Raw genomic sequence first — 14474 nt, forward strand, 5'->3', positions numbered from 1 at the left:
CAGCAGGACTGACCCACTGAAGTGTTTTTAATCATTTGTAATAAAGAGCAGTAAAGTATCTCAATACTTCTAAATACTGCCAGCGACGTCTGACCCAGCTAATCCATTCAAGATTATCAGGAAGTGAATAGTTTACTCTTGGCTTGCTTGCACTTCTGGTCTCTTAGATCCTGGTCCTGCTAAGGCAGATTTGTCAAAGCGAGCGATGCTGACCTGTCTGAAGCTCTCTTCACATCAGGGGCAGATTTATCAACAGCTTCAGTGGGAGCAGAGTTCAGTCGTTCTACGAGCACAGAGTTGTTCCCTTCTATAAAAGTGTTTGCAGGATCAAGGACTGAAACCCCATAAAAAGTTTGCAAGCTGTCCTCAAATGCTGCGGATCTGGTAGCAATTCACCTCTGTATACAAACCCAAATCAAAGGCAGGATGAAATCAAAGTGCCAGTAAAACAAATGCTGTTTAGCAGACTTCAAGGCCTTACTTTTCAAACAAATGTCCTTCTTTTTTTTTTTTCCCCTTAAATAAAAACAAATACAATATAGATTTCAGTCTTAAGGGAAATGTAGAACAAATCAGTATTCTCTGGCAGTTTCATTTCACAATCTAGCTTTTAGGAAATCTAATATTGTGGATAAATTATAATGCTTCCATTAGAAGGTCAACCAGTTGAGCTGAAAACAGTTTAAACACATGCACTTCAGTAGCCCGACGTTAATATGCCTTAAACTACAACATTAATAATTCTGACATTGATATAGTACTTGATGGCAAAAGGTGATCAGCTCAGTAACACAGGGAGATGAACATTAGAAAAGTCTCTGTAGCCTAATAGTGTTTCTTAAAAACCACTAAAGATTCTTGTTCAAATTGTAGAGACTATGATCAATGGTAAGGTCAAAGTGCTAACAGGGACTCAACTGGCTAGTTGCTTTTTTGTTTGCCTTTGATAGATAGGTTTTAAAAGACCACAAAGGCACTGTTTCATTGACTGCAGCAGGAAGGTCTAAAGCAAGCCATCAAGTCAGTCTTCTGGGTTTCCATGTCCATAAAATGTGCTTTGAATTTAAATCAGAAGCTCTTCATCCAAACTTTTATGGTCTATAACTGACTGGTTAGTGATTTGTAACAAGTAAACAAGACACAACCAGTGAAATACCCAAGTTCACAACAAGCTTCTAATGTAAATATCCATAGGAAGGAATTTATGCTGGCATTATTGCTGAGAAGCCAAAATTGTGTTCCCAGTTTTATCTCTCAACATTTATCTTAAAATTGATGACTTGGAGGTAACTGCCATATATTCCCTACTCCAAAAATAAATAAATACCATTTCTTTTCTTTTGAAGTTTACATGCCACAAGGAAAGAGGGACTAAATCCTGAACTACTATTTTATTATAAATTAAAAGTATATTCATTCTTCAGCGAGGCCCAGCCAGAAGTCATCTCAGGCTCGTAAAGGAAGAATAATGTCACTCCAGGATTCCCCAGCAGCATTATGCCTTAATATGTTTATTCAAACCAGTCTGTCCAGCTGTCAGACACACAGCCCGAGTGAGGGCTGCCTCGGCGTGTTCATTTTCTCACATTACAAAGGAGAACATTCTACATCAAAAAGGGGGCTTGTTCGCTCCCATTTGACTTTCTGTCTTCACCCTTTCCTACGTGCAGCTTGTGCATGGGTCTTGTTTTCCTTCCAAGTAGAGAACTGAGCTGAACTCGGCTGAATAGCTAGTTGAGCCTAAGTACAGCTTGGAGATGAAAATCTACATGAAATGTGTGCTAACTGCTAGGAGGTCTCCCTTCTGGTACTCTCACTCAGTCTTAGACAGAAGTGATGTCTCTCATGTCAAAAGACTGCAGGAAGAAAGCAGATTCATTCAAACAGCTTTTTGCCCTCCCAGCACACAGCTCACACAGTGTTCCCGGCACGAAACCACATCTGATCAGCCAAAAATGAACACACTGAGCCACAAAAATCAGCTTCAAAATGTGAAACCTATACTTCACCACTTTAAATAACAGCTGAGCACCAGGGTTTCAAGCTCTCCCCTTTACTGTACTTTGCTGCTTTGGTTGAAAGTTTTCCTTCCCATCTCCAGTGGTCTATTTGCAAGGGAGGGAAGGAGGTGACAGGTCTGGCCACAGCAATCAGCAGGCTCCCTCACAGGCTCTCTGCAGTTTTTATTCCATCCTAGTGGTTAAAGCATTTGAAAGCATCTTTTATGTGGATATATTTCTTCCCAATGAATCCTCCTGCTCTGCAGGGAGTTGCACAGATCAGGAGCTTCTCAGGGCACTGCTGTGACTCTGCGCACAAAGGACTTCAGCCCCACAGCCCTGCTCAGGTGGTGACTGAAGATGGAAAGGTTGAAAAGCAGTAGATTAAAGCAGTACCTTCCTTCAGCTTTGCAGCTGCACTTTCCAAAACAAACACTTGTATGTTCTTTGTTTGGAACAATTCCAAAAGGGGTAAAAACATTTCAGCTTGCTGCCAAGCTAGTACTGCAAGGTTGTCCTCCCTGAGCTCTCTGGAGGATTTCAGCCTGGCCTTAACACCTCTTACTGCATGAGAAAGGTCTTAATCGTGGACCACTGGCCATCTGCTTGGCAAAGAGCCTCAGCATCCTTCAAGTTACCTTACTTAGGCATCAGAAACCAAATTTCACCAGGGCAAGGAGCACTTTTCAGCCTACTCCAACACCACTGGTGACTTCAGCTAGTCCAGTCTCTCTGGTCCATCAGAGAATTGCCACCCTAGACCTAGACTGGCACAGAAACCTCCAAGTTGAGCTTTACTTCTTCTCTAGGAAGAACTATTTTTTTTAATGTGAAAAAAACAGATGTAAAGATCACTTTCTTTAGCTTCAAGACAGTAAGAACAAGATTTTTCCTCCTGCTGTACCAGGGTTGGTTGCCAAAAGGTAGTGAAAGGTACCTTGCACAGTATGAAAGGACATAGTTCTTTATATTTATTTCCTTGACATTGTTTTCTGGATGAAACATATTATGAATGGCAAACAAAAGTGGGCCCTGCTGGTGAGGTAGATCAGAAGTCAACACAGGGGGGGGGGAAAAAAAAGCACCCCTTTTTATGGAGAAGCACTAAAAAGGGCAGAGCACTTACCCTGCAAGCTTTGGATAATGCTTTGTGAATGTTTGAACTTTTTTTACCCGTCACTGTCCTCTCATTTCAGATTTCTACTGCTCATTTCTGTCTTGTTAGAGAAAGGACTTTGATTTTTATAAATTTGCAGGCAGGCCATAATTTTAAATCGGCAGTAAAATAATTCAATCATCTCTTGCAAATAAAAGATCTTCTGAGCTTATAGAGGTTAATTTGCTATTATCACTTACTCCTAATTCATTATTATGAGAGGTTGCAGGTATAATGTCATAGCACGGGTTCATTTCTTCTTGTCTGGCTACAAATGCCACATGGATTTCAGCAACTAGCTCCTTGAGCCCTCCTTGGCTCTACATTTGCTGTGGAACCAATAATCTTTCAGGCAGTTTTCTTGTTTTGAACTAGCACACCACTACTTCTCTTGAAGGTCTCTCAAAATGTCACCTGCACCTGATCTGCAGGAGCAGATTAATTACCTGTGTGTGTGAAAGTCACATAATGGGATAGTTGTGTTCTCTCAGGTTAACACAGCCTGACACACCACGCCCTGTGGATGCCACCATTGCCTGCTAGCTGATTTCTGCAGAGCTACACCAGGCGTTGAGTCACTTCAGTGTCTCCCTTCTGCAGTGCAGATGGCTGAGACGTTTAATATTGGTTTGCAGGGAGTTCCTTGCAGTAGTCCCTGAGCCCCAGCTGAATTGAATACACTTCCATCTCAAGACCATGCAGTACACCACGCCAACCCAAAAGAGCACAGGCTCTCCAGAAGTGCAATGCTTAAGACAGAGGAATGAAAAATTGCAAGTCCTGCAGCATTGCAAACACACAAACTTAAACCTTCAAAGTCCTCTAGCCCCATATTAGTTCCTGGTACAATTACACAAGCTCCAGGAATACCTGTACTTGCAGGTGCCAGTTTTCTCCTTTCCCCTTTCATGTATCTGTGCATTATACAGACTTGATGCTGAAATATGGAAAATAACTTTTGCTTTGAAGAATGTGGTGTTGATTCTTCAACTCCAACTGGAATTGAATGCTTTTATCTCTCTGATATTTCAAACCTTTGTCATATTAAAACTTGACTGACACAAGAAATCCATATAAAGCAGCTGTTCCTGTCTTTAAGTTCACTAAACTATCATGTTTGGGTAACATCAAACCCACTTACTCTACTCCTACCGAGGACTAGAGGGATTGTACCCAAGGGTAAGTCTGTCAACTAATTACTCATAAAAATTCAGGTTCTAAACACCTGCTCTTGTTTGCTTTAGGTTTTTGCTTCTTTACTTCTGAGTTTGTTTTTAAACAATGTGTATCAGTTTTCCTTCTAAAATATATATGGTTTAATTTACCAGATGATTTATTACCTTCCAGTATATCACAAGAGAAGTCTTGGGTGGTGTGTTTTAAATATAAACCTATATTTTTTTAAAAATAATAATAATACCCTTTGTAGTTGTACACTGTTAGAAAAACATCTACAGTTACTCAAAATGTGCAGCAGGTAAGAATAAAACTAACAGCTTGCTCCCTGCTCTCCTTCCACTCCAGAAGGTGCTGGCAAGCATATATGTTTATGGTTACATAGGCTCTATTTAAATAACAGCCAAAATCACCTTGGATTGGGTTTTTTTGTTTGTTTTGTGAGGTTCTTTTTAACGTTATTTATATATTTTCACTACCAGTATGACAGAGAGTAGAATGAGCTACAACACTAGTTTCTTGCCACTATTTCATTGCCAGGTTTTCAAATCACTAAGCTATATAAAAACTTTCCTGAAGACATGAAATCTTTTTGTTAAAGTATGCAGGAAATACAGGAATCATTCTAAGCCTGAATTAGGCCCAATTCACAAATTCCCACCTCATCCCCAGCTCACACCATGATTAAATGCAGAATAAATGCACTGCCTGCAGTGGTGTTCCCAAGGATCAACTGAGACCAGAAGAGAATCCACTTCATCTCTTTTTTTTTTTCTCTGAAGAATTTCCACCTCCTCTCTAGAAAGCCCCAAAAGCTTTAGAAATCTTAAAAAAAAAAACCAAACCCACCCACTCTTAAACCATTGTGTTCATTCCTTTAAGTAACAAAAGAGGGAGAAAAAGAGCAGCAGTTCACCATGGATACTATTGATTGAAACCATTTAAATACCATCTGAAATGTCACTGACATTTACAGCTATGCTTCTTTTTTTAAAAAAAAAAAGAAATTACACGTGTTGACAAGTAAATAACATGAGATTGCTGATGGTGGCAGCTGTCATCTAGACACGCCAATAAATTATTCATATCAGCTTGTTGTATTGTCTTGCCCCTTACAAATGGCACAGTGCAGGTCAAAACAGAGAGATGTTCAGAAATAATGAGTCCTTTTTTCAGGACTTTTCCCCTGGAATGGATGGGTCCAAGCACAAGCAAGTGGTTCAGGGTCTGTCCTGGGGCTGGGACAGCCCTTGGACCCCACACCAGCCCTGCTCTCCCTCTCAGCCTGTGTCCCCTTGCCCCCTCTGCCCAACCCCAATGGGGCTGGAGCCCCACATCTGCCTCCTCCATCCTTCCTGGTGTTCCCTGCAGAGGAGCAGGACCTTCCAAAGCCTTGCTCACTGCCAAGCTCTCTTCTAAGGGAAGTGAAAATCACAACTCTCCCTATGAAGGAACACCCATCCTCCCTATGGCAGCATGCTCAGGGCTGACAGGGCAGTCACAATAACCTGCTGAGGCACATTAGGCTCCCCAGGGTTCTTAGGCTCCCAGGATGTTCCTCAGAAGCAACAAGGCAGAGCTGAGAGATGCTGTGTGGATGGTCACACCAACTTCACACCAGCCAGGAGAGTCCCACAGCTCGTGGGTGTCTCCATGGATTTTACAACCCTTCTTACAGTGTAACAGAGCAGCAACAAATGTAGGAAAGAAAATAACCCACGTGAAACTCTCGAGGCAAAAAAAGCAAAGGAAGAACGTGTAATTTTCAGATGGTTTAAACGTCTCCAAGACTGACAAGACCACCACAGAGCACTAGAATGATAAACCATGACCTGGTGAAACCAAACCCTTACAAGATATCAAAGTGCTTATTATATTTCTATTACCAATACCAAATGCTTTGTTGACAATATATTGATCTTCAGTCACGCTTTTGAGAAATTTATGACATCATTCCATGAGAACTACACAAGTTAATGTAATAGAGGATTATATTTTTCTCTGAAAAGCCAGAGATTTTCCCTGCTTATATGGAAATACATATCAGCATTGGCAAATATTGAAATCATACTTTATAAGTATTTTATTGTTTGAAGTCTTAGCACTACATGAAATATAGGTAATTTTTCTTCTTTCAGATCAATAAAAGGTCTGTTTTCAAAATGACTTCATATTGATTGAAGGGTCAGAAATGCCTCAGGTATTGATTGTCTGCATATAATCACGTTTTGCTCAGTAAGTTAACCTCGTCTACAAGTGAAATGAAAAGAGATCCACTATATCACTTAAGCAAAATATTTTCATTGTATTTGAAAAATTGCTTCCATCAGTCAGCAGTGTCTCACTGACAATGTCTTTTCTTCTCTTTTTTCTTTTCCTTTTTTCTTTTTTTTTTTTTTTAACCCTCAGGAAGTGGATTTACACAGAGTGAACAGCCAGGACAAGCTGGGCCTTACTGTGTGTTACAGAACGGATGATGAAGATGACATGGGTATTTATGTGAGTGAGGTAAGATTGAGCTGATTTCCATACAAAACAATTTGTCTTTTAAACTGCAGCATTCGGCATTTCAGATGTTTGTCTTCTTTTTTGACCACACTCAAAAAACAGCCAGGATGCAGTAATTGGAAGAAATGTAATTACTTTACTTTTCTCCTGAAGTCAGATTTCATTATATGAACATTTAGTGTTCATCTTTCCCCCAACACAGCCTCAGCACTGAGTTCCAGATGATTTTTTCAAAGTACTTGTAAAATATTTGCCCATAAGTTTTTGTGCTGGATTCTTCCAGAAACAATATAAATGAAAAGCAAACAAACAAAAAATAAAACACACAAAAAACCAAACACACTCCCTCACACATTTTTACTTGCAAATATTTTGAGCCTGTCTGTCTTTTCCCCCTTTCAAGAAATAAGTTGCATTTTATACATAAACGTTTTATCATGTAGATCCATTTCAAATTAGTAGCAGCAGTTTAGGAAATAAATTCACAGCTAAGTCTAGAATCTTCCATTAAAATGCATCACTTAGGACATAATCTTTCCTGTTCTGTATGCCAAAAACTCTAAGTGCTGTAATGAGAGCACTATGTTGTAAAGCAAAATGTTGAATTATGAGGCAGCTCTATCATGCAGACATGATAAACCTATGTTCTCTGAAGACACACCTCATGAAGAAATGTTTTGGATTTGACTTGATCACTTTAATTTGCGTTTCACTTCAGCTGATATAAGCCAGGAAAAGTCCTGTAATTGCTAAGTGAGACATAGCAGGTATAGACAGAGCAGCAGTAACAGACTGGCTTCTGGTATCAGCCTCCTGACCCACACTGGCTTTACAAGGGGACGTAAATACTGAGCTGTCAAACTTCCAAAGCACTCACAGTTCTCTCCCTTTGTAGATTGATCCCAACAGCATTGCTGCAAAGGACGGTCGCCTGCGGGAAGGGGATCGCATCATTCAGGTACGTGGGGCAGCAGCTGAGGCTGCAAACACACGACTCTGCTGCAGTGTCTCTATTTCAGCATCATTTAACAACTCCTTCCCTCCAGACTGGCATTCATGCACTTCCTTTTAACTTTCTGAGGATGATTCCCTTTCCTCTGCCCTATCCCAGTCAGATTTTGATAGTCCTGGCCAGGTCCAGCCCTGCACTGACCCTCCTCTGCAGGATAAGCATTTTGTCAGCAGATGTCCTCTGTTTGCAGCACATATGGCCACACGCTTCACTTTTAACGTTTCCTTCTACCCCAAAATCCCTCGATTTTGGCCCAAGTAATTATTCCCCTTTGCAGAATCTCTTGGGGCAGGTCTGTTAGGACTTGCTCAGTGGGCTGAAAGCCATTGCTGTGTGCCAGAATGAGGCATCCTCCAAGTGCAACACTCCTGCACCACAGGGCCTCTGTCTTCTGCACAGACACCGACCTGAGGAGAGCTCCACACCCCCTTCAGTCTCTGGGAGCAGCACCCACAGCCTCACCTGTCCCACACAAGGCTGCTCTGTTCCCTCCCACTCACCAGACCTGATGTCACAGTTCTGCTTCTCCCTAACCCTCCTCCTCTGGTTTCTGTCCTCAGCACAAGGCTCTGCACATCACACGCAGGGGTGTGGAACAGCTTCACGTGTCCAGGCACACTTGCCCAACACTTACCTGAACAACATGGCTGCAGACATGGACATGGACTGTGCTTGGCCCATGCTCCACTGGGACACAGCAAGCAATCAAGTTCCGTAGAGCTCATCTCAGCAGCATTTAAGTATGAAAAGATTTCATTGTGTTGTTCTTGTCTTTAAAGATCAATGGCATAGAGGTACAGAACAGAGAAGAAGCTGTGGCACTTCTCACCAGTGAAGAGAGCAAGAATATCTCCTTACTTGTTGCAAGACCAGAAATTCAGGTACTGTAGCAACAACAAAAAAAAACCTCTTTTGAGTCTTAAAGAGTTGCTGTTCTGTAGAAAGCAGTTAGCACTTTTGAAGACCTTCCTAAATCTACCAAATATACCTAAAACCATATTATACAGTTTGACTGAACATAAACATGGAATTCAGCAGTCACAGAACTTAAATATTTTATATTGAAGTTCACTTTCTAAGGCATGCAGGGATTTATATATCCTGCAATACCATTACAAACACCAGTGCAAGGTATTATGGGCGGTTTCAAGCCATAGCTTTGAAGAACATACTGAACACTAATTCCTATAGCTATGGATGATTCATTCATTAAACCACCTATTATTTAGCCCTTTTTACATCACCTCTTAGCACAGTTAAATACCATCAAGAAGCGTCCTCCGCTGCAATACAAGGTTGAACCAAATCCCTTTGTGGAGCAGGGATTAGCACAACAAAGATGCTGAGCAAACAGCCACCAGCACTATTGTTTGATCTGGGTCTGCTCCTCCTGCTGGGAGAGCAGCCCTTGCCAATCCACCTGCAGACTCAGGGTCAGGATCTTGACTAGCCCCTCAGCCGAGATGTTTCTGATCTTCCCCTTGGCAATAATTGAGGCCAGGAGTTAAAAAAAAGTCTTCCAGGCCCCTGCTCAGCATTTTTCCCTCTGGCCCTTGATGCTGCCTCTCAAGTGGTGTGTTCAAGCTTTGGGCTCTGGAGTTTTTTTATACATCCTAATCAAGTCATATATCCAAACCAAAACAACCCCAACTCTTAGAACCATTTCCATGAATGAAAAGGCTGATTTTGTTTCATATATAAAGGGCTGCTGAAGATAAAACCATGCTGCTGGAGATGGAGGCAGCTGTGGAGGGAGTTAGGACTGTCAATACCCACATGTAGCACAAGGAGATGCATGCTCCTTCCCAGGACCCAGCAGCACTGTCCCAGGAAGGAATCTCCTGAGATGTCCCAGTCATTTTCCACAAAGAAGGAACATAAGTTATGTCAGTCTACATTCTAACAACATTTGGTTTGGTTTTTCCCTCTCTTTTCACATAGCTGGATGAAGGATGGATGGATGATGACAGAAATGATTTTCTGGATGACTTGCACATGGACATGTTAGAGGAACAGCACCACCAGGCAATGCAATTTACTGCCAGCATGCTTCAGCAGGTACTGCTGCTCTGTTGTGCAACGTGTCAGACCCTCACAGTGCACTTGATATTCCAACACTGAGCTCGGCTGAACACACTTAGTGCCTCAGATGGCAATCGAGGCAAAAGGACTTTCTGCAGAACCAAGATATTACATGATTGCCCACAAACTTCATCTTGGGGACCAAAATGTTTTAAAATGCTACCTTTTTGACTTTGCCCTTTAAGACAGTGTGATCACAGTCCTTAGAAATCCACCACTGTGGTCACTGAGAAGCACAAGCTAGGTGTAGGGTTGATAGAGCAGGCAGAGAGCTAGCTCACAAAATGTCCTGTTTGATAGGCACACACAGCCTGCCTCCCAGAACCTTAAAATCCAAATGGAGAACTAAAGTAAGGCCTATATACATGGGGAGAAAGGCAAAAAAAAATGGTTTTTACATAGCAAAGTTTATGCAGGGCCACAGACTGGGGCCTGTATTCCCCATCGCTCTGCCATGTAATCATACAAGTTCATTAATATCTTTTTAATTTTTGTCTAGAGCTTTTTCTGGAGTTTTCCAAATCCTCTGGGGTATACACATTTTTGGAGACATGGTCTCACTTTGGCACCACAGTAGAACAGGGTACTTTTGTGCACCTAGGTGGGAGAAGAAACATTTTGAAAATGTGACTTTTACCATTGTTGCTCTGTCACTGAAGAGCAGACCTCAGGTTCTTCTGCAAAGGACAAGCACAGCAGGCTGATGTTTTGGTCACCATCTCAATGAGTTCTTAAAAATATCATTTCCATACAAGTAAAAAAGATGCAGAAAGCGTAACAAGTGACAGAATAAGAAAACTATTAAAAATTAAGCACCCTGAAATATTTTATGTCCTTGCAAAAAATATCCTTTCCATACAAGTAAAAGACAAACATGCAGAAAGTGTAACAAGTGACAGAATAAGAAAACTATTAAAAATTAAGCACCCTGAAATATTTTATGTCCTTGCAACAATTTCTCTTTCTTTCTTCTCGTTTTTGCTGTTAGAAGAAGCACGAGGAGGATGGAGGCACCACAGACACAGCCACCATTTTATCTAACCAGCACGAGAAGGACAGCGGCGTGGGGCGCACCGACGACAGCACCCGCAACGACGAGAGCTCCGAGCAGGAGAACAACGCGGACGACCACACCACCTCCTCCAACACCCTGGGGAGCCAGAAGCAGCTGACCTACAGTCACGACACCCTAGGAAGCGGCGATATGCAGTTCAGCAACGAGTCGTTCATCTCGGCCGACTGCACAGACGTCGACTTCCTCGGCATCCCCGTGGACGAGTGCGAGCGGTTCCGGGAGCTGCTGGAGCTGAAGTGCCAGGTGAAGTCTGCCAACCCTTACAGCCTCTACTACCACAACAGCACCCTGGATATGAGCAAGAGCGACCAAGAAAGCGTCGACAGAGAGCTGGAGATGCTGAACGAGGAGCTGCGCAACATCGAGCTGGAGTGCCTGAACATCGTGAGGGCTCACAAAATGCAGCAGCTGAAGGATCAGTACCGGGAGCCCTGGATGCTCCACAACAGCGGCTTCCGCAACTACAACACGAGCATCGACGTGCGCAGGCACGAGCTCTCGGACATCACCGAGCTCCCCGAGAAGTCCGACAAGGACAGCTCCAGCGCCTACAACACGGGCGAGAGCTGCCGGAGCACCCCCCTCACGCTGGAGATCTCCCCTGACAACTCCCTGCGCAGAACTGCAGAAGGCAGTAACTGCCAAGGTAACGAGGGGGCAGTGGCGTATAACGTCTCCCAAAAGAATTTATTTCCTAGCTCGGAAAGTCACGAAGCCGGCACTGGTAAATGCCACGCCTCTGCTAAAGATCCTGACCTTGGCAAGCAGCCGGAGGGCAAGGAGAGGAAAGCCAGCGACGGGAGCAAAAGCCCCACGCACGGTCAGAAACCTTCTGGCTCCCACGTCTCCCCGTACCACCACTCCCCGTACAAGCACGCCCACATCCCCGCCCACGCTCAGCACTACCAGAGCTACATGCAGCTCATCCAGCAGAAGTCGGCGGTGGAGTACGCGCAGAGCCAGATGAGCCTGGTCAGCATGTGCAAAGACTTTCACTCCGGCCAGAGCGAGCCGAGGATGGAGTGGAAGGTCAAGGTCAGGAGCGACGGGACCCGCTACATCACAAAGAGGCCGGTGAGGGACAGGCTGCTGAGAGAACGTGCCATAAAGATCAAGGAGGAGCGCAGCGGCATGACCACCGACGACGATGCCATCAGTGAGATGAAGATGGGCCGGTACTGGAGCAAGGAGGAGAGGAAGCAGCATTTGGTGAAGGCGAAGGAACAGAGGAGGAGGCGCGAGTTCATGATGCAGAGCAGGTTAGATTGCTTAAAGGAGCAGCAAGGTGCAGAAGAAAAGAAAGAGATGAATATCATTGAACTGAGCCACAAAAAAATGATGAAGAAGAGAAATAAAAAAATATTTGACAACTGGATGACAATCCAAGAACTGCTAACCCATGGAACAAAGTCACCAGACGGCACGCGGGTGTACAATTCCTTCCTGTCAGTGACTACTGTATAATCCCCATGGCTAAGTTATGTACATAACCCACTGCGGTGGGCAGGAATCCATGCCCCGTTCAATGTGGCAAGGTCTTTGTATATAAGATACAGTCAGCGAGTTTATAGTTCAAATACTGAACTCTACAGCTGTGGCTGCCCGGATCTCCGTTCTGAAGCGGAGAGGAAGCTTGCCCATCCAGCCCCTTCAAAGGCAATAGTAGCAGAGCTTTTTGGAATACTGATTGTACTTTTTTTACTTGTTACCTTTTACATGAAGCGTTTAAATATCAGAAATGTATTAACCATACTTACACAGGTAATTTGCTTAGACTATATTCATATTAAAAGGTACCAATGCTTCTCTTTACCTAAAAAAAAATGCAAAAAACCCACAAGAGCAACTGCACATACATATTTTTTTTTTTTTGTGGAACCATATTTTGTGATATTATTTTGCTGTTGTTCACTTCTACACAGAGTGCTGTTTATCAATATTTAGCTCAAGGTTTAAACTCAGAATTAGAGTCATTCTCTTGTGATATTTAACATATATCAAACAGCAGGTTTTAGAGTTGTGCTCAACATGGAAACATGTTTCTTTTTAAGGTTTCTGAAGAAAGTATGTAGGTTTCATCTGAAAAGCCTGAAGCAAAGTACACTATACTGCAGCTTTAAAGGATTTTAAAGCAAGTTTGCAAATGTTGCAAGCTATTGGAAAAATGTGCATGTACAGCTAATTGGTTTCTATAAGACAGTTTGTGGAATTTGAAAAGCCCATGGTAGTAACTGTTTGCTTTATAGTTTTGAATGTATTGAATTATAAAAGCAGTTTCATGAAATCATCATTAGCTACAAATGTTAACAAGTAAAATGACGTAAAATAAATTATTGTTTTATATTTCAAACTATTTTAAATTCTTTTGACTCCCTTCTGGGTTTCACCATACAGATTATTCTTTCCTGGAGCATAGTTCCTGTGCTGCAGAACTGCCAGGAGAGCCTCCTGGAGTCAAACTTAACAATAATCTGCATCCTGACTTTGGGGGAATTTGGACTGAAGTTTTCTTGAGGGAAGGAAACATGGAGGGAAGAAGCAAGATGGAAATACAGGGAATATCCATATCAGAACCAAGCAATGCTTATCTGCAACTCACAAAGCATGTGAGATGACCTGTAAGAGAGAAAGTGAGGAAAAAAGGACTTCTACTCTACTGGTTTGCTGTGCTTTGTGGTTTCTTTGGGGTATATAAACCCCCTCTATAGGGGTATATACACACTTGTGTGGGTTTGCATTAAAAGCAGACAATTAATAAATTAAAGCATATAAAAATTAAAGCAAATAAATATAGAAATTAAAAGACATGATGAAAAAGACAAAAACTAAAGGTCAAAGATATCACACTCCTCATTTTCTATTTCTAATTAAGAATTCAGATATTAATTGGAATATTGTGAAGGATTAAGTAACACAAGGTTCATTACAAAAAGCTCCCAGATTCTCAGTCCCCTCTCCCTTTTCCCTTGCCCCCACAGAAAACTTGCTCCCAAACCCTTCTAAGTTTTTGTTCTGAATTCTTCTGTCCTACCCATACAGAGCAAAAATTAGAATCTTAATGATAGAAGTGAACGTTGGAATGGGAAAAATTAGCAGCTTCTCATTGCCTGTTTTGTCTGTTATCAAAAAGCAAACAACAGATTCATTCAGGGCTTTTCCCACTCCCTTTGTGGACTAGAACTGAATTAGAATTAAATCTATGCCTAGGATATTCCACAGTAAACTACTTATATACATGATAATGCATGTTCAGTCCATGTAAATTGTCACAGCCCCTTGAAATCTGGCACTTATGTCAATGAGACTCTGTAAATTTATCTTCAAACAGTATTTCCTTTGGGATAAAGTACTAGCCCTGCTGTAGTCTATGAAAGACTTTCTATTGACTGTGTAAGAGCTGGGATTCCACCTGATATACAACCAGTTCTTATCATCACAAGCAGCATAGTAGGAAAAATACAGGAT

The 14474-nt window shown here is 42.3% G+C and overlaps 1 protein-coding gene across 1 annotated transcript in view; it reads left to right on the forward strand.

Annotated features, from left to right (window-relative positions):
- Positions 1-12491, forward strand: part of PDZRN3 (PDZ domain containing ring finger 3) — a 30857-nt gene extending 18366 nt beyond the window's left edge. The window contains exons 5-9 of the mRNA XM_008945418.1: positions 6742-6840; positions 7736-7798; positions 8632-8733; positions 9794-9910; positions 10923-12491. Of these exons, the coding sequence (XP_008943666.1) occupies positions 6742-6840; positions 7736-7798; positions 8632-8733; positions 9794-9910; positions 10923-12473 (1932 nt within the window). The 3' untranslated portion in view covers positions 12474-12491. The remainder of the gene's footprint in view (positions 1-6741; positions 6841-7735; positions 7799-8631; positions 8734-9793; positions 9911-10922) is intronic.
- Positions 12492-14474: the final 1983 nt, after the last annotated feature.

This window comes from Merops nubicus, unplaced genomic scaffold (genome assembly GCF_000691845.1).
Source record: "Merops nubicus isolate BGI_N331 unplaced genomic scaffold, ASM69184v1 scaffold9310, whole genome shotgun sequence".
NCBI classification, from domain to species: Eukaryota; Metazoa; Chordata; class Aves; order Coraciiformes; family Meropidae; genus Merops; species Merops nubicus.